General features: G+C 38.1%; 1 protein-coding gene across 3 annotated transcripts in view; it reads left to right on the plus strand.

The window, feature by feature from the left end:
• Window positions 1–749: 749 nt before the first annotated feature.
• Window positions 750–22,787, plus strand: part of HTT (huntingtin) — a 78,682-nt gene continuing 56,644 nt past the window's right edge. For 2 of the 3 annotated variants that reach the window (XM_042811731.1, XM_042811733.1), the window contains exons 1-15: window positions 750–877; window positions 6,115–6,198; window positions 6,676–6,796; window positions 9,680–9,739; window positions 11,410–11,489; window positions 11,918–12,056; window positions 12,289–12,430; window positions 13,546–13,724; window positions 14,216–14,420; window positions 15,277–15,324; window positions 18,454–18,534; window positions 18,896–19,260; window positions 21,082–21,205; window positions 21,475–21,593; window positions 22,373–22,484. In XM_042811731.1, the coding sequence (XP_042667665.1) occupies window positions 777–877; window positions 6,115–6,198; window positions 6,676–6,796; window positions 9,680–9,739; window positions 11,410–11,489; window positions 11,918–12,056; window positions 12,289–12,430; window positions 13,546–13,724; window positions 14,216–14,420; window positions 15,277–15,324; window positions 18,454–18,534; window positions 18,896–19,260; window positions 21,082–21,205; window positions 21,475–21,593; window positions 22,373–22,484 (1,960 nt within the window). In that variant the 5' untranslated portion in view covers window positions 750–776. The remainder of the gene's footprint in view (window positions 878–6,114; window positions 6,199–6,675; window positions 6,797–9,679; window positions 9,740–11,409; window positions 11,490–11,917; window positions 12,057–12,288; window positions 12,431–13,545; window positions 13,725–14,215; window positions 14,421–15,276; window positions 15,325–18,453; window positions 18,535–18,895; window positions 19,261–21,081; window positions 21,206–21,474; window positions 21,594–22,372; window positions 22,485–22,787) is intronic. The other variant, XM_042811732.1, reaches the window with a different exon arrangement.

The following is a 22,787-nucleotide window of genomic DNA, read 5'->3' on the forward strand; positions in this document are numbered from 1 at the left end:
TTTAAGAGAGCAAAAAGCTTTCCTGACCGAGCAGGTCCAGCATCATGAGGGTGATGCTGAGAGGCCAGCGGGGCCCCTGCCAAGCGCTAAGTGCCTGGTTCCTGTAAGTGTTTTCCCTTTTTCCTCAGAGCCCAAAATAACGACGAGGTGCGGTAACGCTTGGCAAGCACCTCAGCACGATAAGGACCTCCTGGCACTGGGGGCGGCGGTGAGGGCGGACGGCTGAGGGGTGAGGCGGCTTTAGGGCCGGCGCGGTCCCCTACTCTGCCCGTCACGAGCCGCCAGCGGGCGCCCCGCTTCCCGCTCTGTGACAGGCGGAAAGAGGCGGAGCTCTCCTCTTGATTGGTCAGAGTGCCTGTCGCTCTGTCTGTTGCCCCGCCCCCTCGATAGCCCGCGTGCCCGTGTGTACGGCCGTGACGGTTTGCGTGACTCCAGGCATGCGCTCAGCGTTGCTCCGCGTTGAATACTCGCTCCGTGGTAGGCGGAGCAACCCGGCCAGGGGGCCGGGCCGTAGCGCGGGGGCTGCTGGGCCAACCCCAAGATGGCGGCGCGGCAGCGGGGTGGAGATTGCAGCCCCCTACGGCGGCTCCCCGGCTCGACGCGGCTGTGAGGCGCGGAGCGGTCTGCGCGGGCGGCGGCGCCTCGGCGGGCGGGAAGGTCGCTGGGAGAGCCGGGCAGGGCGAGGAGGGAGAGGCGGAGAGTCGGGCGCGTCGGCAAGGAGGCGGGAGCTCGCCCGTGAGAGGCGGGCCGGTGCCGCCGGCGCGGGCGGAGCGGCGATGGCCACCATGGAGAAGCTGATGAAGGCCTTCGAGTCGCTGCGCTCCTTCCAGCAGCAGCAGGTGCCGGCCGCCATCGCCGAGGAGTCGCTGCAGAGACCGTAAGTGAGCGGCACGGGGCCCGAGGGCTCCTCGGTGCTTCAGCTTTCTCTTCCCCAGGGGTCTGACTCGCAGCCGGGGCCGGGCGGGGTTCCGGCTACTGCCGGGGACGGGTCTGGAGGTGCTGCCTGTTTGCTGAGGCAGTTCAGGAGGCTGCAGGTTTCTAGGCAAAGGTTTGCAAGTGTGGCAGCCTAGATAATGAGAGGTACGGGAACGCTGGCTTTTGCAGAGTGGTTTTGGTTTTGGCTGGATACGCTGCTGGGGGTAAGGGGACAAAAAATCTGAAGTATAACTTTTAAGTCTAGGGCTTGTCTGTCTTTAAGGAGTTGACATGGATGGATGACTGCTTGTGGCAAACTTTGCTTGAAGTCTTGCACTGTCACATGTCTTGAGCTCTAAGAGGAAGCAACACAAATGCTTCTCTTTGTGCCCCTAAAGATTAGGGGTGGAGGCACTGAGAAGACGCTTGTTTCTATCTGTGCATTGCTCTGGTTTTGAGGCAGAGAACCTGCAGCTTTGCTGGAGGCCCAGGAGCTGTTCAGTGCCCCAGTGCTGCCTGTTGGGTTTGCTTTCTCTAAAAATAACTTTTATTGAGCAGGTGAAAAGGCATTAAGGATTTCCACGCGCTTGGTAAGTGAGTCACACTGTTGCTGTTTCTCCAGAGGCCAGGGAGACCAGAGAAACAGGCTGAGGAGCAGATAACTTCAAAATCGGCAGTTTCAGGTGCTTTTGGCAGAGCTGATCCACGGTGGCTCTTGGCCACCTGGTCCCACAGTATGGTTCGACACGGATGCCAGCTGAATTTACCATGGTTCACACTGCTTGGAGACTCTCATCTCAAACACTTTTGTTGTGTCGTTGATACTCAGGGGACACAACAAATGAAAAACCTTATTTTCTTCATAAGCTAATTGTCTTTATACACGCCAGTGTTTTCAGGGACTAATTGCTGTTTTATATTTTATTTGTACTATTATTTTGAGTGGCATGGAGAATAGGTGGACATCTATTTCCATTCTTTCCTATACATACCAGAAAAAGTCTAAGCAGATATTGTTAGGCTAGATCATCTTATTTCAAATGAAAATAATTTGTGCTTGAAAATAATTTGTGATGCTTGCAGAGGGACGTTATGGTTCATGTTGAGGTTTGCATTTAGGCATACCATAGTCAAAGCACTAAGAAATCAAGCTTGTAATTGTCCTAGTTGACTTTGTTTTTTCTATTTAAAAATAGACTGGATGTTTTCAGAAAGCTGATAGTATTGCATGCCCGCAGGAGCTTTACCAATTCAGAAAGGGCACTGGGCCTCGTAAAAGCCTGTGAAAGGATATTGTGCCAATCTTTGGTGAAGTTTCCAAAATGGTTAGTGAAATATCAGGTGACGTCTTGAGCGTAACTCTCAGTATTGTTTGCATTTTCCATCCATTGGATTGGAAAAGAGGAATGCCTTTCTGTGTTCTTTGCACATGGGGACGTGCAAAGCGCTCATCTTAATGGTCCTTCTGCACAAATAACCCTCAAATATTTTGTAGTGCTGTACAGTAACTTCCTATCCTCCTATCTGTTTGCAGCTATGAAAACAACCTTGCTTTACCTGTCAGTATTGAGACAATAAAGAAATTGGTGAATTTCATAGCATAAATGCTGCTGGTTTGCTCTTTAATTGTTTAATTAAATATGTTTGGCATTATCCAAACAGATAAAATTGTCTTGTTGCTTAAATTAGATGAGTGAGACAATATCATTTCTTGAATTGGAGAGAATCACGTTATCGCAGATGTTGATAGGCTTTTTTTTTCTGTTTTTTTTCTGCTGTTTTCTGTAAAGTAAAGTAAAATCCACTTCTATTTCTTGTTTTCCTCTCATTTTTAAACAGACACCTTAAATTGTTACAACACAATGTTCAGTGTTCTGTCTGCATGAGTGAAAAATACCGCAGAAAGCATTCCTGTTGGAGTGAGTGCAAATGGCCTCAATATTTTGTTACAATTAAAAAGCAACAACAACAAACTCTCTCCTGACCTGTAATATTTTAAGGTCACAGAGGCTGGAGCATAGAGGGCATTTGCACAAGTGTATTGAAAGTCTTTGTGACAGTGACTGTTGAGATCTTGATGAAAATAATATCCTGATTTTTCTTTTATTATTAAAATATTGTTTGAATTCAAATATTTATTGGTAACCCAAGAGCTTTTTTTTTTTTTTTTTTTTTTAAGAGGTTTTAATCAGCAATAATCATATATTGCAGTTCTAGTGCATGTTATAGACATGTCAGGTTGTGGCCTCCTCTCTCATCTTCTCTTTTGTTGTAGGTTTACTCTTCTGTGAATACTTAGGTTGAGCTCTCTGTCCTCAAGTTAAGTTTCTGCTGAGGCACCTTACTGTCTCCCATCTCAATTTTTTGCTTTTTCTGTCTCTTGAATTTTGGTTGGAGTTGGGTTTGTTTTGGTTTGGATAATGAAGTTCCCCCAGACTTGAAAATTTGGTCAGTATGATGTAAAAATTGAGTTTGTTCAGTGAAACAAAAGAGCAGGTGGGCTGTCATACAGCATCCTGTGTCTTATTCATCTCACCCCTTGTCACGGAGCTGACCAGAATGCTGTGCTAATCACACGTTTCTTCTGGAGAAGTTACTAGTTTTGATTTGACTGTTCTAAAGGCTGTCTTTTTGTTGTTTTTTTTTTCCCCATCTTTGGAACAGTTTTCTCTTGTTTACCTGTTCTGATAGTTAATTATTGTAGTCATGTTAAATTGTGACCCATTTCAGTTTTGCATTTGGTTCTGACCCTTACATTTGGAGCCAAAGAACTTTCCAGTAATGGGCATTTTTCATTACTCACTGCTTTTTTTATCCTAGCTTTTTGTTTGAATCTGTGATTGTAGATAGGTTTTATCAGCACAGTCTGTAGAAATATTACAAGTTCTCTGCTTAGCTAAAGCTGTAAGAGCTGTTGACCTGCTTGCCAGTGGTAATTCCAAGATGAGTTTTTGGAGTTAATATTTCAAGGGTGCTTATTCATTTTCCAGTCTCTTGGTCTACCCACTGTTGATTGTATTACTGTACTGTTCAAATCTTTCGCTGTACTTCAGCTTTATTAGCTTTATTTTTAACTTGCTGGTATTTCTGTTTGTTGGTAGAATCTTGAGTTTTCCCATTGCTTTTCTCAAGGTTAATGTCAAGCTGTTTGGCCTGACGTTTTTAAATGTTAGTTCAGCACCAGTGCTTTAGACCTTTTACACATCCTTAATTCCAAGGCTTAACAAAAGCGAGTTGGATCTTTTTGTGGCCAGCTCTTCTTGGGCTCGGAGTGCAGAATTATCAGGACTTGCTGATTTTTCTTATGTTATTTGTTAATATTCTTGGCTTGAGGCTGTCTGTAGAAGCCTGCAGAAGATTAAACTCCAGTGCCTGTGGGGTGAGGCTTTCCTGTTGGTACCTGCTGCTTTGGTATCTCCTGCCTTCTGTTCCTGAAACATGAAGTGCTGTCTGACCAAACACTTGAGCTCACTGCCTCAGCTCTCTTCTGAGAAATGCATGATGCTGTTGAGCCCCCGGGTGGCTCATCAGTACTTTCCCTGAGGCCTTCATAATGCTTCTGGATAAACCTTTCTGTAAAAAAAAATCCCTTGTGTCCTATCTCCAGAGACAAAAATATCACTGTGTTAGCTTTCTCCCTTTGTAGACATATTAAATCTGTGTGCACATGATATACATTAAATGTTTTCTTTCTCCCCTTCAGAAGCTGTTTTTTAGGAAGGCAAATACCAAATGGCAAATGAAGGATGCAGTGCAGCAAAGGCAGTTTGATGCTTTTCCTTCTTTCCCTTCTGGTAGTAGTGACTCAATTTCTGTTCTTTCAATTTAAGTGGAATGTGTGTAGTTCAGAAGTTACCATCTTTGTTTTCACTTGAAATTTTTCAGGCCATTTTTCTTTATCTGTTTTAATTACTTTTTTTTCAACTAACCATTTCAGAAGTGGCAGGCTCATGTTAGGGGAGCCCTTTGCTTACAGAAATCTGCCAGAGATCGATGGTGCTCATCTGTTATTATGGAGCATTGCTCCCTGCCTTGCCCAGGGCTGTATTAGCTAAAGAAGAGATCCTCTCTGAGGAATACCGAAGCTTACATTTGACAATATTTTTTTAGATCTAATGGAAAAATGGTGTTGTTTTGTTTTCCTCATTAGTGTTCTCTAAAATGTTTGCAGGGGAGAAATAAGCAGATATTTGGAAGAAAAACTGAAATGCTGGGATGAAATAGATCCCCACTCCCAGTATGACAGAAGGAAAAGGACAGGGGTACTTATTTAAAAAAATGTAGTAATGTTTGAGCTGAAGGAATTACACCACCAGTTTTTGTCTTAATGGTGTATTTTCAGTTACTATGAAGTGTTTATTGGCCGATTACTGTTGCCCCTTAGAGCTGTGCTATGTTAACGTAGTTCAAGGCTGTTCTGACTGCTTTCCAACTTCTACTTTAGAAACACTTGTTTGCTCTTTGATGGTTTTGCTGTTTATTCTTAAGACAGAAAACTAAGTGTTAAAAATACAGATTACTTAGTTTCACTTGGAAAGCAGAAGTGAAGTCCAGCATTCACTCATCTGTGAGTGAGTGAGCAGGTGCCTCTTTGCTGGTACACACGAGAGGTACCTTGGGGTGTGTTTTTCAGCGTCTGGGTTTCATCTGGTTAATTATTTATAAGTAATTTCCCTTTTCCTAGGGGTGGTTCTCTGTCAGGTAAGTTAAAAGTAGGAGACTTTGCATATAGTGAAATGAAAATTCAGTCATAGTTGTCAATCTGCCTCATTCTAGTGGTTTGTTGGTTTTTTTTGTTTTGTTTTTTTTTGTGGCTTTGTTTCCCCCATTTCATGTATTAAAAAGATTGAGGATGGAGCAGGGAAGAAGCTTCTGTTATTTATGAGTTTATAGTATATGAGAGTGAATGCTAAAGTTTTCTAAATGCCAGGCTTTACACACTGGGCTCTGCATCTTCTGTAGATACGCGTCCTTTGATTCTGTGACTTCAGTTGTCTGCTGTGCTTGCTGCTAGTTGGCTAAGCTTCTCCTTAGTGTTACTATGAGGACAGGATTATAGACAGGTATGGACCACGTCTAGAGTTCTGCTATTTGGATGATGTCAGAATCATCTGGGGGGCTGTGAGGTATGACAGAATTGCATTCATATAATTACTACTCACTTTTAGTCTTAGATTTATTTTAATTGTTTCATTTTAGAAAGAAGGAACTTTCAACTACGAAGAAAGATCGAGTGAATCATTGCCTGACAATATGTGAAAACATTGTTGCTCAGTCTTTAAGGTAAGGCAACGTCTATCTTAAACTTGTTGCTTTAATATAACTTGCTGCATTAATATGAATAGCTGCTTCTGGTTGCTAGATACGTGTAGGCTTCCTGGTAGTTGCTGATTTTAAGTGCTCAACTTCTGGTTAAACTGCAGTGGTACAATGTTGGTTATTGCTGCTTCTTGTTGTTTGTGTTTTTTTAACTAAGCCTAAATGTAATAGTTTTCTTTAAACATTGGTAGAGTAGATACTATTCTATTTCAGACAGAAGAAAGCGAGGCAAAGTTGTCAAATAGGGTGCCTGATTATGTAGGGAAAGAGCAGGCAAATAATCTCCTAACTCCTGATGAAACACTTATCTGCAGGATCATTTCTCCTCTTGTAAAACTGTACAGTGTATACATAGTAGAGTTTTGAAATCCCTTTATGAATAGCATTGATGTTTGCTTTTTGCTGTGCGCAGTCTGATTTTTTTAATATTTGTTTATCTAGAAATTCTCCAGAATTTCAGAAACTGCTGGGGATTGCTATGGAACTTTTTCTCCTCTGCAGTGAGGATGCAGAATCTGATGTCCGGATGGTTGCTGATGAATGCCTTAATAAAGTTATTAAAGTAAGAACTTTTAGGTATTGTGTTAACATGTTCAACTTCTTGATGCAGTGTTATTTGTGAAATCACACATTCTTTTAATTGCTTTACTTATTCTTGATAATCTCTTGTAATGCAAGAGTAAACTTTAGGAAATTATGTCTTCTAAGGGGAGCTTTTTATGCATGGAGTTACATGAATTTTATATCAGATGAAGGTATTTGAACTTGTCTGTGGTAATTTATTGCTCTGGTTTGTTTTTTTTATTCAGCAATTCATTAACTGTTCTCTTTAAGTTAGTTAAAAATCATTTTGGGATGGGAGGAATACTCTTGTTTTGTAAGCATGAGGCTACGTAGTATGTAGGAAAGCTAAAAATATTACTGAAAAGCTGACTGTAAGATGGTATGACTTGTTCCAGACTAATGGCATACTGTAATTGTGATATTGCTTTACTGAGACTTGGCAGAGGAGCTTTTTAGGCATAATTAGGGTAAAAGCAGTGTTCTGGAGTCTGTTTATTACCATACTGCAATCCAGAAACGAGGACTTGGTGGAGACAGCAGATGGATATTGATAGAAGGTCAGTCAAGGTCAAATTGTGGATTCAGCATACAAAATGAACCTTATGAGGAACTGATGTGAGCTGCTGCTTCCAGAACAGGTTTATCTTCACCTCTCCTTTCTTTTTTTTTTTTCCTTCTTGTGCAATGTGCCTGCATAATTAATCTAGTTGATACAAAATGAAGTCTTTATGAATCTGTAAATAAAAATTCTCCTTAGCTTGAAGGGGAGATGTAGAAGCAAGCAAACAAAAAAATCTGTATTTCTGTAGCAATTTCAGTTCTCTCTATTTGTTTGGTTTCTGTATGAATTAGTGATCTGGAAGTTTGCTGTTTGTAAAGGCTTATCCCATACTGATGGGGAATGAAGTAATGCAAAAGTATTTTTTTACTCTTTTCATTTTGTCCTGTAGCACTTTGCTCTGTTCATCTATTCATTCTAATGTAAACATTTTTCCATTTCCAAGATTTTAGCACTGCATGAAATGCATTCACCATTAAGTAGCATAATTTACTTAAGGAGATGCTCTGAAACTGTGTTAAAGAATGCAGACTTCCTTCCTTTCTTCCTTCTTTCATGAAATTGTTCTTATGTTTACTGGTCTGTTTCACATTGTTGTTGACTGGAGAGCTTTTAGGAAACTTGAAACACTTCATTTTTTTTGTTAATTTTTTTTTTTTCAGATCATTGTATAGTAGTTTTTCTTCTAAAGGTTATTTTAAATGATGGAGTCTTCTATCAGTCATTAAGCTTGCAGTTTGACCACAGCTATGAAATGGCAATAGTTGTGTGGCAGTAGTTTCTATTCTGTTTCAGTATTTATGCTCTGTGGAAGCAACTCAGTCTTCAGGAAGACCAGTCTGGTATATAAATGAAGAGGGAAAAAATCTACAGTTTTCTTTCTTTTGTGCAAGTATCAGTAATGACAGTGATAAATGAAATGGTCTCAAGTTGAATGGGTTGTAACGATAGCTAACTCTTCTGAAGTCAAAATAATAGCTGATGCTTCTTTTGTGTTGACTGAAATCAATGCAGAGGCAGTGAACTTCAGAAGAACTTAATATTTAGGGGATGTAAGTGAGATTTGTCCCTAGAGTAGCCTAGGCACCTGCAGTTAATAGTTAGAGTGCTTCTAACAGTATAAAGACACAAACAAGGTAATATTTTATTGCAATGACTAGTGTAGTTTGGGAGTCATAAAGATGTTGGGCATACAATTTTAGGATAGAGGAGGAGTAACAGACCTTCACTGACCATGCATAAGCAGTTGTGGCCTCCACATTAGCACTTGCCATGAAGATTTTATAGTTATGAGTAATCCTGTGAAGATGTGAGTTTAATGGTTGATGGTCAAAAATGGTGAATAGGAAACTAGAAATCACTGAATAACTGGACAAGGAGTAAAGAATCAAAGAGGGAGCATAGCACTGTTAAATCCATAATGCAAGCATTTGCACACTGTGTGAAGGTCTTGTTTCAGCTGATGGAGTTATGGTAGAAATATTCATAAATAGTGGTATGTGCTAGGAAAAAAAAGGAAGAAAGGATAATCATGTGTAAACAAAATATTCTGTAGGAAATTATGTATAGTGGAACTAGTCTCATTTTTTCCCCATTTTGCCATTTGAAGGGTGTAGGGAGAATGATTTGGGTTAAAATGAACAGAAAATGAACACTTCTTAGCACTTACTTTCATTTCACATACTCTAATCCTTAATTGCACTTCAAGTTTAGAGCAAAGTAAAATGTGTGCTCTCTCACAACATGGTTGATCAGATCCTGAAACAGGATTATTGCCCAGAATACTTACTAGTAATAAATGGATGCAGAAAACAGGCTAATGCATAAAAGAAAGGGTTCTCAAGGGTTATTAAAGGTTATGGTACAAATGCAGCCTCGATTTGGGATACATCTGACAGTTTGTGGCTGTTTGAAAGTGGGGTTGTGTATAGCAAGGAATAACTCCCACTGCTTGCAAATACTGTTCTGGTATTTTAGTAGTCTGTTCATGAGTATCTATTACTGGCTGTTGCCGAAGGCATGGTAAGTTGGCTGTACCTGTGGTGTGATGCCATATGGCCTTTTCTGGACAGATTGAGGTCAAGTAGCTAATACCAACTAATTTAAATACTGTAATATAGTTTAATTTGTGGGATTGTCTGTGTATGTTTGTTCTTTGGGTAAAAGGTGATGGAATGTCTCTTGTACAACCAGAATGTGTTAAATACAGGATAACGGAGGGAGAAATGTTCTGTATTTTTAAAGCTGTTTTATTGCATGTGCAACTTTGTTCCTTTGAAGTGCCTCCACTCTGACATATATTGACAGTGTATTTTATTGCAGGCTTTGATGGACTCCAATCTACCTAGGTTACAATTAGAACTGTATAAGGAGATTAAAAAGGTGAGGTTTGCCTTCTTTCATGTCCTTCTGCAGTATGCTATTTAGTGTTTTAGTATATGAGATTGTAGCCTTAGTGTAAATAGCATGTTTACTTTTTTAAGGTCAAGATCAAAACCTCTCTTTTGAAATATCTGACTGCTTAAAATTATTCTACTCAGTTCCTTATTATTGGCCCTATTTACTTAGATTTTTTCCACCTTGAAAGCTTATCTGGCAGAAAACGTGTGAGCATTTGGTGTGAACAGCAGTCTGAGATAGCCTTAGTAACTCTGCAGTCAAATGAATAAGCATATTAATGATGTTTGCTTCACTGAGTGAGCTGGAATGTGTAACTTCAAGGAGGAAGGTGGTGAAATATAGGTGGAGGACACTGAAATTCTTGATTTGCCAAAGTTTCATGCAAGAATTATTTGACCAAGACCTGAAGTGGTCTGATACAAGTTTTAATTAGGTTGTTTTGTGACTGTGTGATATACATTTGCAGCTTATGTAAGAAACATAAGGAAAAATACTGAAGCGTATCTTGGCACCACAGTGTGCAATTTAATGCCAGTCTTTATGTCAGTTGAAGATCTTTTTGTTTTATTAGTGTATGGATATTAAGTAAATGCTGTTTTCAGCATGGTATCACTGAAAATCTTGTTTTGCATCTGTAAGCATGTAGCAACTGGTATAAAAGAGAAAATATAGGTGGGGTTTGTCAGGCACTACTGGTATTCCCTACGATTGATAGAACTTCAGAAAACAAAATAAATAGGAAAAAAAAAATGTTGGTAGCTTTTCTGTAGATGTGGTGGTTTTTTCTGTGTTTTCATGCTAACAGTGTTACCATGAAGCTTTGATACACTAAAAGAAAACAAGAAAAAACAATTTCTAACCGCCTCAGTTCAGTTTTTAGGAGAATCATAGAATCATAGGATCACCAAGGTTGGAAAAGACCTGAAAGATCATCCAGTCCAACCGTTCACCTGTTACCAATAGCTCCCACTAAACCAGGAGGTGTTAATTTGAGAAGTATTTAGGTAAAGGTAAATAAAGCACGATGTTTCTCCAAGTAGGGAGATTGTGAATTTGGCACCTTTCAACTTGCACAGTTTTCCACATTGCCAGCAACATTAAGGAGCTCCAATATATCCTCAGGCTCAGAATCTAATCACGTTCTGGTGCAGGTCACTTGCACTATTGAAGGTGATTATATAGATACTGAATTCAGAATCCAAGCCATTATGAAGTAATATATGGAATTTTTGAGATTCTCAAGAGCTGAAGGCTATTTACTTGCATAGCTCCACTGCTGTCAGTTTTGTGCTGGATTTGTATCTCTTCAAGTGTTCCGGTGATTTTAAATTCTCATATCATCAGTTTCTTTGTTGGTTGATGACTCTGTGGTATTTTAAGCTGATTTTAGCAAAATGGAGATCTCAGATGTTTCCTTCTCTTTTTTTGTTGTATTTATTATTCATTTTGGGTCACTTGGAAAATCTTAATACCAACTAGAAAAATAAAGGCATTCTTGGAGCTAACTTTGCTTCCTTTTGGCTAGAAGAATTTTAGGGCTTGTAGGCACCTTTTGTTCTCATCGAAGTAAAATTGTATAAAATTAAAGCAATTATAGACCTTTTTAGTAAGGATTGGTTTTGCTTGATGAAATGGTTTTACATTCTCTATAGAATGGTGCTTCCCGAAGCCTGCGTGCTGCGCTCTGGAGATTTGCTGAGCTTGCTCATCTAGTTCGGCCCCAGAAATGCAGGTAAACTCATCCTAGCAAAGAATTTTCCAAACTTTAACAAAATATAGGCATTAGCAAAGTGTTACTGTTCTCAAATTTCAAAGATTCTTCTTCCCTCTCTGCCTTCCCTAATCCCCGTCACATTATCTGTGAACTAGCTTTATTGGATTAGGTGGTATTCTTCCAGAAGATCTTTAGCTCTGTGCTGTATGTGATTTGATGGAAGAGGGAAGGAAGCTTATAAAAACGATGAGTTGTACTTCATAATGTTCTTTTTGCTTAATGTTGTCTGCAAATCATATTCAGAAGACTTTACGTAGCTAATAGATGCATTTTGTGTGATTTAGTAATATTAATAATTGAGGAGTACGAAGAGTATGAATTAAAAACATTTAAGTCAGTACAATTATTCTTACCTCAAATTTGTTTTTCTCCTTTGTCATTCTTAGGCCATACTTAGTGAACCTTTTGCCCTGTTTAACACGAATAAGTAAGAGACCTGAAGAATCCGTACAAGAAACGTTAGCTGCAGCAATACCAAAAATCATGGCAGCATTTGGCAATTTTGCAAACGACAATGAGATTAAGGTATCTTCAACACAGTAGTGCTTCCTGTTCTACCTCAAAGCACAGTTAAACTACTGCTGTTACCAATCAGATGTTACAGTGGATGGAATAATAGCTGCACGTATAAATCAAGGCAAATGTTGTCCTTGCATGATGTGATGCTTTGGGTGGTTGAAAAAGATATTTGCTGACTTCTGAACTCCTCTTCTCTTTTCTTTATCATTAATAGTGAAGTAATGTATCTTGGTTTTAGGTTTTATTGAAGGCTTTTATAGCTAATCTTAAGTCCAGTTCCCCCACTATCCGTCGAACAGCTGCGGGATCAGCAGTAAGCATCTGTCAACATTCACGAAGAATGCAGTATTTTTATGCCTGGTTATTGAATGTACTTTTAGGTAAGATTTGGGAGGGGGGAAATTACATTTGCTTCAAATATCAGTAATGTGAAATTCCTTTCTCGTGTATGTTGCTAAACCTGAAAGTGGTTTTCAGACAAAAAAAAGGATGCTTATACATCAGTTACACAGCTAATGCTTTCTTTGTACTGTATTGTTGGGCCTATGCAGATAGTAATATTATTTGTCTCTCTGTGTGTGGAATTATGAGGTCAGTAATGTTGAAAAGAAACAGCCCAAGCCAGGGAAGCAAGTAGCCTATTGGAAAATGAGGAGATCTGGGCGTTGTTGTCAAAGATCTTGCGCAAAAGTCTGTGAAGACTGGTATTGTTTAGCAGCCTGGTTTTTTAGTGCAGAAGGTCTGAAGTTGTGATACAGTTATGAGGTTCTTTCATAAGTAGACTACATTGCAAATGGAGAGGTAAGGGAGACAGGCAGATGCATGAGGCGTTAGCCGTGTTACATAAAAGAAAAGATGATGAATGCAAATGCCATGTAGTGACTTTCCTGATTGTATCTTGAAGATGGTGTGCTACTTCTCAGTCCTCTGTTATTTGTGCACAGTGTTCTTTTCTGTCTTAAAGGTACTGTTTTATATGTTGTCAATGAATTCAGACAGTAGTGTTAATGCGAATGTAACAAATATTTATAATTGTATATTTTGAACTTACTGCTTTGATCAGTACTTGAGACAAGAAGCAGAAAAGTAAATATTATTTGTTAGGACAGTGCTTTGTGTATGCCTGTGCTTTGGAAGGGGGGAGCTCTGTTGGGCCTCACTTAAAAGGACAAGTGGAGAAAATCACTTAATAAGAGCATCTGGGATGATGAGAAAAAAAAAAAAATGTATTTTTATTGAACAGAAAGTAGTAAGGAATAAGGGAGGAGAGGTATTTTCCCTCATTTCCCACATCATTGTGAGGAGTGTTAAATAATACATATTTTAAATAATTTTAAATAATACATATTTTTAAGTGTTTCTACATTAAAGAAATCTTTAGTTGTTGGATGGTGGTGTGGTCTTTTTGTTTTAAAGAAACTATTATATGGGTACGTAAAAAATCATGTTTTGAAGTTAACCATCATCAGTAAGTTTATTCTATTTTTACCTCCAGGCTTGTTGGTTCCTGTAGAAGATGATCATCCTACACTTTTAATTCTGGGTGTTTTACTTACACTGAGGTATCTCATACCCTTATTGCAACAACAAGTAAAGGATACCAGCCTGAAAGGCAGTTTTGGTGTAACAAGGAAAGAAGCAGAGATTTCACCTTCACCAGAACAGCTTATACAGGTAGAACTTATGAGGAATAACTAACCTGGAGAACATTCAAAGTGGAGTGGGAGGATAATCTTTCATGTAATACAATGAAATGCTAGATTGGCATTGAAGGTTTCAGGCTCTTCATCTTGATAATTGATAGTTTGTCTATTGTTTGGCATTCCTGGTTAATAATTTTGATAACAAGAAATCTGAGAAAAATGCTTGTTAGGTGCTCCTGAGGAAGCCAATGAACTTCATTAACATTAAAGCATTATTTGATTCTTCCTTCTCTAACAATTAAGCGAGCGTCTTAATGGAAGCTTCTACTGAAAAGGAGGTTAAATGACTAGAATTAAATAAACTTTTATCTGGGAAAAGGGTAATGAAGGTTAGATAAACCCTATCTGCCACTTTTAATGCATTTAAATGCATTTTTAATGAGATTTTACATGGTATGTGAAAGCAAATGTAGTACGTTGTGTCTTTACAGAAACTTACTCCAGTACTTTGTTGTTTTTCAGGTTTATGAGTTGACTCTGCATTACACTCAGCATCAGGACCATAATGTTGTAACTGGAGCTTTAGAATTACTACAGCAGCTCTTTAGAACACCACCACCTGAACTTCTCCATGCTTTGACTGCCTTAGGTGGCATTGCACAGGTCAGTGTATCCAAAGATGAATCTGCCATCAGGAACCGCAGTGGGAGCATAGTGGAGCTCATAGGTAAGCTGTATTTTCGGTAATTTGAGTTAAATTGAGGTGATGGGTTCTTTCCTTGATGTAATCTGAAAGTGTGAGGTATAAAATAGAAGTTGTAAAAGTATACATAGCATTTTTCCAGGTACGGGATAAGACCCTCTGCCAATCCCCCCTTTAAGTGGGTATGCATCTGTTGAGTAATGAGAAACTCCAAAGTAAATTTTTTTTGTTGGTGTTTTCTTGTTTACACAGAGCAAGTTAACAGTGGTGACTGATTTCTTTTCACGTTTATGTTCTTTTCACTAAGCACCTGACAATTGTGACTCATAGAAAGCTGATCTAACCAGAATTTATGTTTTAACATGTGTTAACTAAGCATTTTGTGCTGAATGAGAAAACTAGCATGAAACTAAAGCATGACCTTATTTTATCCATAACTTTTAAAATCAGTTATTAATGAAGTGCATGTTCTTAAAATTGTCTTTTAAATGCTACTTACCTCTTTGAAAAGAATCAATCTCTGGCTGGATTTCTGTAAGGACTTCTTTGGACTATTGAATCATTCTAGTATTGCTGCTCTTAGAAGGTAATTCATTAGCCAGGAGCAATCATAGCAGTGAAATTAAAAACACTTTTTTTAAAAAAAGCAAACTTTGCTCAATTTGCATAGAAAATTAAAAAGTCATTTGGTGGTGCATGATGCAAACAAACAAACAAACAAAAAAAAACAACACCCAAACTTCATAAGGAAAAAGTTTGCTATTTTTTTCCTGGCTTTGTTTTTTTTTTTTTTTAACTTCCCATCTGTGGTTGTTAGAATTCCTTCATGATTGCAGCAACTCTCTCTTTGCCCTGATATGTTACTTTCTGTGATTTGCAGCTGGAGGGGGGTCTTCATGCAGCCCTGTTCTTGCAAGAAAGCATAAAGGTGATTATTTCCGAAATCTAATCTTTAATTGCATTCTTCTCTGATTTTTTATTTCCTCTCCCGTTTCATTGTCTTGCTGAGCTCTGGTCTTCATTCACAAATGCCTTCCTGTTTTCAGCTGATTTTAATCACAATAAATCTTAAAATAATTCTGAGATAATTTCTGGTGGTTTCAACCAAGACATTCTAAAATTATTCAAAGCTCACTCTTATTTTTGCTGTAGTGCAATAGCAAAACTATGATGATAAATGCTGATGAAATTTTAATTTTTTAAGACCGTGTTTAGAAGTATTCAACTGGGTGTTCTTCCTTTTGTCAGTAATGCTTAATCTTTAATGTAACTGACAAAACAGTTAACCTTCCTGTTTTTGGTAGGCACATTTCCTTGTTTCACTAATGCATGTGTATGTCTGCATGCTTTGATATGATGCTTTTTTATTAATTTTTCTGACCTGTCATTGGTAACTGTGAATACTCATTCTGTGTTATACTGTGTGTATTTTCATTTCTTTAGCAAGCAACGCATTCAGTAGGATTTAAAAAATCAATCTTACTCTGAAATCTTTTCTTAGTTTGTGCATAAAAGTACCTGGTTATTATATACTTTGATTAGTAAATCACATCCATAATGGAATCACTCTAGATACAGTTTGCAATAGATTTGTCATCTGACCAAGATGGTGCTGCTACTGCAGTGAAACTGTGTGAGAGTCAGTGCAAGTACAGTAGGCAGAAAGGTGTTGAATACTATGAAAAGGTAAACTTCAGGGAAAGGTATTTTAAAACTAAACAGGATTAAACAGACTCAAAGGACTGCTCTAGCACCTAGCTTAATTTTTTTCTTCAAATGTGTCCTTCCGTCTTTGCACGCAAGGAATGTCTGTATGCTTTATTGCTCTAACAGTATACCTCAATATGAAATAGAGAATGAGGTAGAATATTTATCACTGCATCAATGAGCACTTGTTTGGAAACAACAGAGTGAATGAAAAGCTGCTCGGGATGTAGGTATTGCTGCAGCATCCTAAGGTGAGACAGAATGCAACAAATCAGAATAACAGTGCATATAACTTTTAAAAAATGGTAGAATTGTGATGTTGATACTTTGAACTTGTAGTCTTCGGTGGAGATTTAATACTAATAGTGTGAATTCAATTAACTTGTTAAAACAGTAACCTTTCACTTTGCTGGCGAACACACCTGAGCCATTATTTTATCCTGTTTTAATATCAAGATGCAAATGTTGTTTTGTGGTGTAGAAAATGGTATAAGTGAATTTAAAGATATCTGTTCAGGTTTTGCATTTTGTACAGCTTTAATCTCAAATTCTGAACTGTTCATTCTGAACAAATTCTGAACTGTTCATTTCCTACCACTCTTCATTATAGGAAGAAGGGAAGAAGTGAGATTATCCTCTTTCTTGAAGTCGTTTTGCATTTTAATGACATATACAGTACTAGAGTTGAGCTGCTAGCCATAGGTGAAACATCTCTAGCTATAATATTCTTTCATATGTTTAAAGTGAAACTGATCTACAGAAATCTGTGACTCTCATGTCAGAACTCATCTATGCCATATATTTTCAGTTATAGTGCTTCAGAACATCTTTATTTTGGAGCAGCTGGCCTATGCCGGCTTGTTTGTTTCAACCTTAGAAAATTATTTGGAAAGAAGGCTGAAAACTCATTTTTAAATGGAAGAATATGTTCTGTATCCTAACTGGTTTTAATTTATTTATTTATTTCAGAGGAACATTTTCCTATGGCTTGTTCTATTAAGTGATGTAAACATACAAAATGCAATATGCCCAATCGGTGTTTTTCAATGTCCTTCTTCTTTCACACCCTTTTAAAGGTGATGAGCTGTGGAAAACAGAAGAAAACTCTGGTTTGTTTCAGTGAAATGGATTTGAATTTTGGAAAGAGTAGAGAATGATGTGCTATCTTTCTTGCTTGGGGTTGGGAATTCCTCGTGCAGTTTTACCCATTCTTGTGGGAATGAGCAGTTCTCAATAATTGCTGTGTTGTTTTGCACAGAACATGCACAAAAATTTCGTGTTACCTTTCTGCCTTACCTACAGGTTTGAATGGCATAAAACATACTTTTGTGGAGGAAGATAGAGTTGTGCAGTTGCGATAGAGAAATGAGTACAGAAGTCTATTAATGCTTTTTTCCACTGATTACTTATATGAAATATAAAACCATTCACCTACAGTTGTCAGAACATTGATATCTTGCATAGTATAAATCTTGGACTGCTGGTGAAATTTATTCTAAAGTGCAAAACAGGCTTATGTCTTACCAATTGTCATGAATACCTCTGAGCAAATGGCTTGCAAGATACAGAAGGATGGCTTCAGTTGTTCTCCCTTTTCAGTAGAGTTGAATCTCTGTTTTACTCCCAGGCAGTGAGCATCTGCAGGTATCTTTCTCTCTCCACTGCCTCTATTTTAAATAGACATTAAACTGTGAGTAAAGGAACTGTAAGATGGTTGTGTTAGGCTGTAAGTGGTTCTCGTTCTTCCTATGGCAAAAGCCTCACTAAAGATTTTTGCCTTAGTGGCTCCTGGACCTTAATGGATTTTGTCCATATTTCATCACTCTTTCCCACTTATGTTGTCTTGTGCTTCTTCCCCTGAGCATTTTCACTTCTTTCATCATTGGAATTTCAGGCTCCAACCTGGGAGTAGCCTTTGACTGATGATATTAATAGCCATTAAGAAAGAGGCTATTTTATTATTTGTGGTGCTTATTGTCCCTCTGAGTTGAGGGCAGACATCCAGATGCCTTAGTAAGGTGACATACTTGAAGAAGTTAGTGGGATTTTAAGCACAGTCCACAAAAATAAACTGGAATAAATAAAGATATAAGTGGTTCCTGAGTGGTTAGACCATTCAGTAGAATTGCTTAGCTGTGTTTCTTCATTGCTGTTTCTTACCTGAAGAAAGATAGTGAGGGGTTGGATCTTTGCTTTCTTCATTCCATTCTTTTTTCCATTTGTTGCCTGACATAGCTTTGAAAACAATATTTGCAATAAACTTTTAAGTATTTTCAACTGTTAATCATTTCATAACCATTTCCAGTTGACTCTGAAAAACTGTAGACCTCTTTCTTCTGTTACTTCTCAGGTAAAATACTTCTTGGTGAAGAGGAAGGTTTGGAAGATGATGCTGAAACCCGATCAGATGTCAGCGCTGCATCATTTGCAGGTAGTAAACATTCATTCTAGTGTTGCTGCCAACCCGTGTTACTTTATTATAAAACATTTCTTTTACTGTGGGTACATAAAATATAGAAGTCTGTTATGATAACTACTAAGTGGATTGGCACTCAGAGGATGTGATAACCTTAAATGCTCTTCGGTATGAAATATATACTTAGATAATGAAGTTGACTGCCTATTGTTTTTTTTAAAGCATCATTGAGGTACTGGTATAGATATAGTGAAATAAAGGTGAGGGAGGAGATGCCTTAGAGATGATTACTTCTCTACTATAGTAATGTAGGACATAATATTAAAGTGTCCATTTAAAGAATAAAACGATTGATTCAAAAATCTCTGTTTTGCAGCTTCTGTGAAAGGCGAGATAACGAGTGAACTAGCTTCTTCATCGGGTGTATCAACAGCTGGGTCAGTAGGGAGTTCAGCTGCTGATCCTACCGGACACGATATCATTACTGAACAGCCACGTTCTCAACATACGTTGCAGTCAGACTCTGTAGACCTGTCAAGCTGTGATTTGACAAGTACAGCTACTGAAGGGGAAGATGATGATGTGCTTAGTCGAAGCTCTAGCCAGATCAGTGCTGTCCAGTCAGATCCCACTATGGACTTGAATGATGGTACACAGGCCTCCTCACCAATTAGTGATAGCTCTCAGACTACTACTGAAGGTCCAGACTCTGCTGTAACCCCTTCGGACAGTTCTGAAATTGTAAGTGTGCAACGGGCAGAGGGGGGATCCCCTTCTACTGAGGGTCCTGACATATCTCAGAGCTCTTCCATGGAGGGCCCAGACTTGGATTCCTCTGCTTACTCGTCTTCTACTTTTCCATCCTCAACTAATAACAATGGAAAGGTCAGCAGCTCGCACCCCTATTGGAGAGCTTGACCTCCTTTTAACACTTTCAGCAGTAATTAAAAAATAAGAAGCCATCAGCAATCTGTTCAGTGTGTAGGTTGTAAGAAGGCAAGCATCAGCAGTTTTCCACTCACTGGAAGAATGTGAATATTAAAGGAAATATGTTCTCTTAACATAAACTTCAGTTTGTATAGATCCATTAATAATTGTTTTGGTGCAGAAGGACTAACGGAAGTGTTAAAGGGTGAACAGAATTTGGAATGCTAGAGGAATATTTTTGGAACCTAATGCTTCACATTGTCTTTTGCTTCTGCTTTTTCACTTGACAACACAAAGCATTTTTGTTCTTTCTATTCTCCTGGATGTATGTTGCATGATTTACTAATGCAGCAGTTAAATATTTAATAAATAGCTGAAGTATGCATACAGTATAGGTATGGTGTGAAATCAATTTATTAGGCAAGTGTATTATGAGGCTGTAAATAAAATAGCAAAAATATAATTATTTGGAGCTAGAAAAGAAAATGAGTTAGGGGGATAACATGAAATTTCTTCAGGGTTGTGGGTTTTTGGTTAGTTTGCCCCTCAAGTGTCTGAACTTTCGACTTAAGTTCACTGCTAGCATCTTTGGAAGATTAATAGTCTAATACCTAGTAAAATAGTAAGTTTACAGTTTTGACAAGCAAATGCTCCTGCAAATGTGAGGATACAAGATCGAAAAGAGTGATGGTAATTGCACTCTCTGAATAAAACTTAGGCAGTAAAAGGTCAAAGTGAGAAGACATCTCGCAAATGGCAAGTTAGATTTGTTGATGAATTGACAACTTGTGCATCTTGCAAATTCTTTCCATCGTTCTGTATATCAGTTTGCATAATATTTAATAACTAATGACAAATACATATATACATATTTTTTAATCTAACTGACAGACTTAAATGGCATCCCCTTTACCTGTGTGTGGGCCTTTCAAGTAATGATTTTCAGGTGCTTGTAAGATCAGGAGGTAACCAAAGAAGTATATTGTTTTTCTGATCATGACTTTTTTTTACTGTCTTTTGTTATGTTTTTAGTTTTTTTGTCTATTATGATTACTTTCCCCAAACTACTGTCCACAAACTGCATTGGTATAAAGGATTAAAATCCTTTTCAGATGTGTCGATTTTAGCACTCTGATTTAGAGTGAGGGAATAAAAGTATATTCAGATTGGTCTTTTTTTATTTAGTTTTCACTACATATTGTATCCTGAGTTTGATTTTTGTGTATTCAAGACAGGTGAGGTTATGGAGAGTTTGACAGCAAGGTAAAGTTCAAATTGCAACAGTGAAGCTGCTAGTTGTGGTTTGTAGCTAGTAAATTAGAGGGACAACTGTGTTTAGAATAAGGAGGCAGAGAGGATTGTGGAAAAAGTTACTTGCTTACACGTTCAGCTTTCTCAGTGCTAACATCCAAGTTCTTGACTTGACCAGAAGACTATCAGATGTAATGATCCTGTTGTAACTCAAATGTTAGAGGAGGGAGGGGATCTGCTTTGGGGCCTGCACGTAACTGTACGCTGATGTGTCAGGCTCACATTTGCTTTCACATTATTTCTAGATTACTAACACTGCATATTTAAACCTTATTACTGTGTGTTAAACTAAGTCATTGTAAGTACTGTCTTTATACTCCATAGGTTTTGGAGGGTGCTGAAGGACAGTATTCTGGAATGCAAATTGGACAGCTGCAGGATGAGGAAGATGAAGCTACAAATATTCTCCAGGATGATTCATCAGAGTCTTTCAGGAGTTCTTCTATTGGTATGTTGATAAATAAAAGGGGAAAAAAAAAAAAAAGAAATATCTTTAGGATAGATGTTACAGGTGAACCTGCTGTTTTTAGAGGCTGAAGACACACTGAAATGAATGTGAAAAATGAACAGCCAGATCAAAATGAACTTTAAATGTTTCTAATGAATAACTTGGTTTGATCATTGCTAATTTATTTTTCATGTTTTATAAATAAGCTCAATCCAAGTGTTTTTAATTTACATCTAAAATGGTATTTAATGAATTGCCTTTTTCTAAAGCTCTTCAGCAGCCTCACCTGTTGAAAACCATGAGCCATAGCAGGCAGCCTTCTGATAGCAGCGTTGACAGATTTCCATCAAAAGAAGATGCAGTGGAACCTATTGATCATGAAAATAAGGTGAGAAAAGTAGTCTTGTTTAAAATATAAAGCAACTAAGTTTAAAAAAAAAGTTTGTGATCGTGTAAATCAGTGATGAGCATGGGTAGCTTGTATATGTAGCATACTTCATTACGAGTCAAAGTAAAAAACATTAAATAATAAATCTGAGTCGTAGTATTTAATGTAAGATGAACACGCAAGTATTAATCTTGAATGCAACCATGAGCAAAACCATAACAGGTCTCATACTTAAGCTCCTGAGAATAGAAACCTCTTTTGTCTGCACACTAACAGTATACACCAATTACCTGAAATTTTTTTACTGCTAGCTGCATACATAACTGATCTCAGAAGTTACCTATGCCTTACTGTAGCCTCTCTTTCAGCAGAGATGCTCGTGCAGTTCTGACTGGTGACTATCTCCTTTTTTGTGTTTTGACTTTAGTGTTGGGTCTTGTTCTGAGCTGGGACAAGAGGAGCTAGGTTTGTGACAGGCAGAGCTTAGCTTAACTTGGGCTACTGTGTAAGTGTAAAACTGCAGAAAGTTGTTGGTGTTCTTTGGAAACAATTTAAGGATGAATTGCTATATTAAACTGATCCTTGAGACAAGCTCGTTGAAAGCATTAAGTTTAAAAGGGTTTTTTTTTTTTTTTGGAGTGTGTATTAAATGTATTTCATAGTATAAGCTCTGAAATTTTGGGAGTGTGCTGTACTTCTAAATCACGTTGTGCTGAATGTTTTATTTAAATCAAAAATTAATTTTTATCTCCATAAATCTTGTGGTTTGCCTTCAACAGCCCTCCAGGGTAAAAGGAGACTTAGGTCACTACACTGATGGAAATTCTGCGCCTTTAGTACATTGTGTTAGACTTCTGTCAGCCTCTTTTCTACTTACTGGGGAGAAAGGAGGTAAGTTTCTCTAGACTCATAACGATTCTGATTTAGATGCTCATGCTAGACTGCAGAGAAACCTAGAAACACTTAAACATACACAATTTTTATAGTGGGTCCCATTTTGAATTATTTGATGTACAAAGTGTTGCTGTAATTTGCTTGTCTAATACTTAATTATATCTACCATTTATAAACTCTTGAGAGATAAACCTAAGGGGCTATTGCATCTTTGCATCTTTTTGTGGGGCCATCAGTTTATAGGTTGTGTGGACCTGGCAAAACGACCTAATAATCAGTATGTGATTTCAGTTGATAGTT

This window comes from Centrocercus urophasianus, unplaced genomic scaffold (genome assembly GCF_019232065.1).
Source record: "Centrocercus urophasianus isolate 14NV4802_14NV808 unplaced genomic scaffold, USGS_Curo_1.0 seq_13, whole genome shotgun sequence".
Classification (NCBI taxonomy): domain Eukaryota; kingdom Metazoa; phylum Chordata; class Aves; order Galliformes; family Phasianidae; genus Centrocercus; species Centrocercus urophasianus.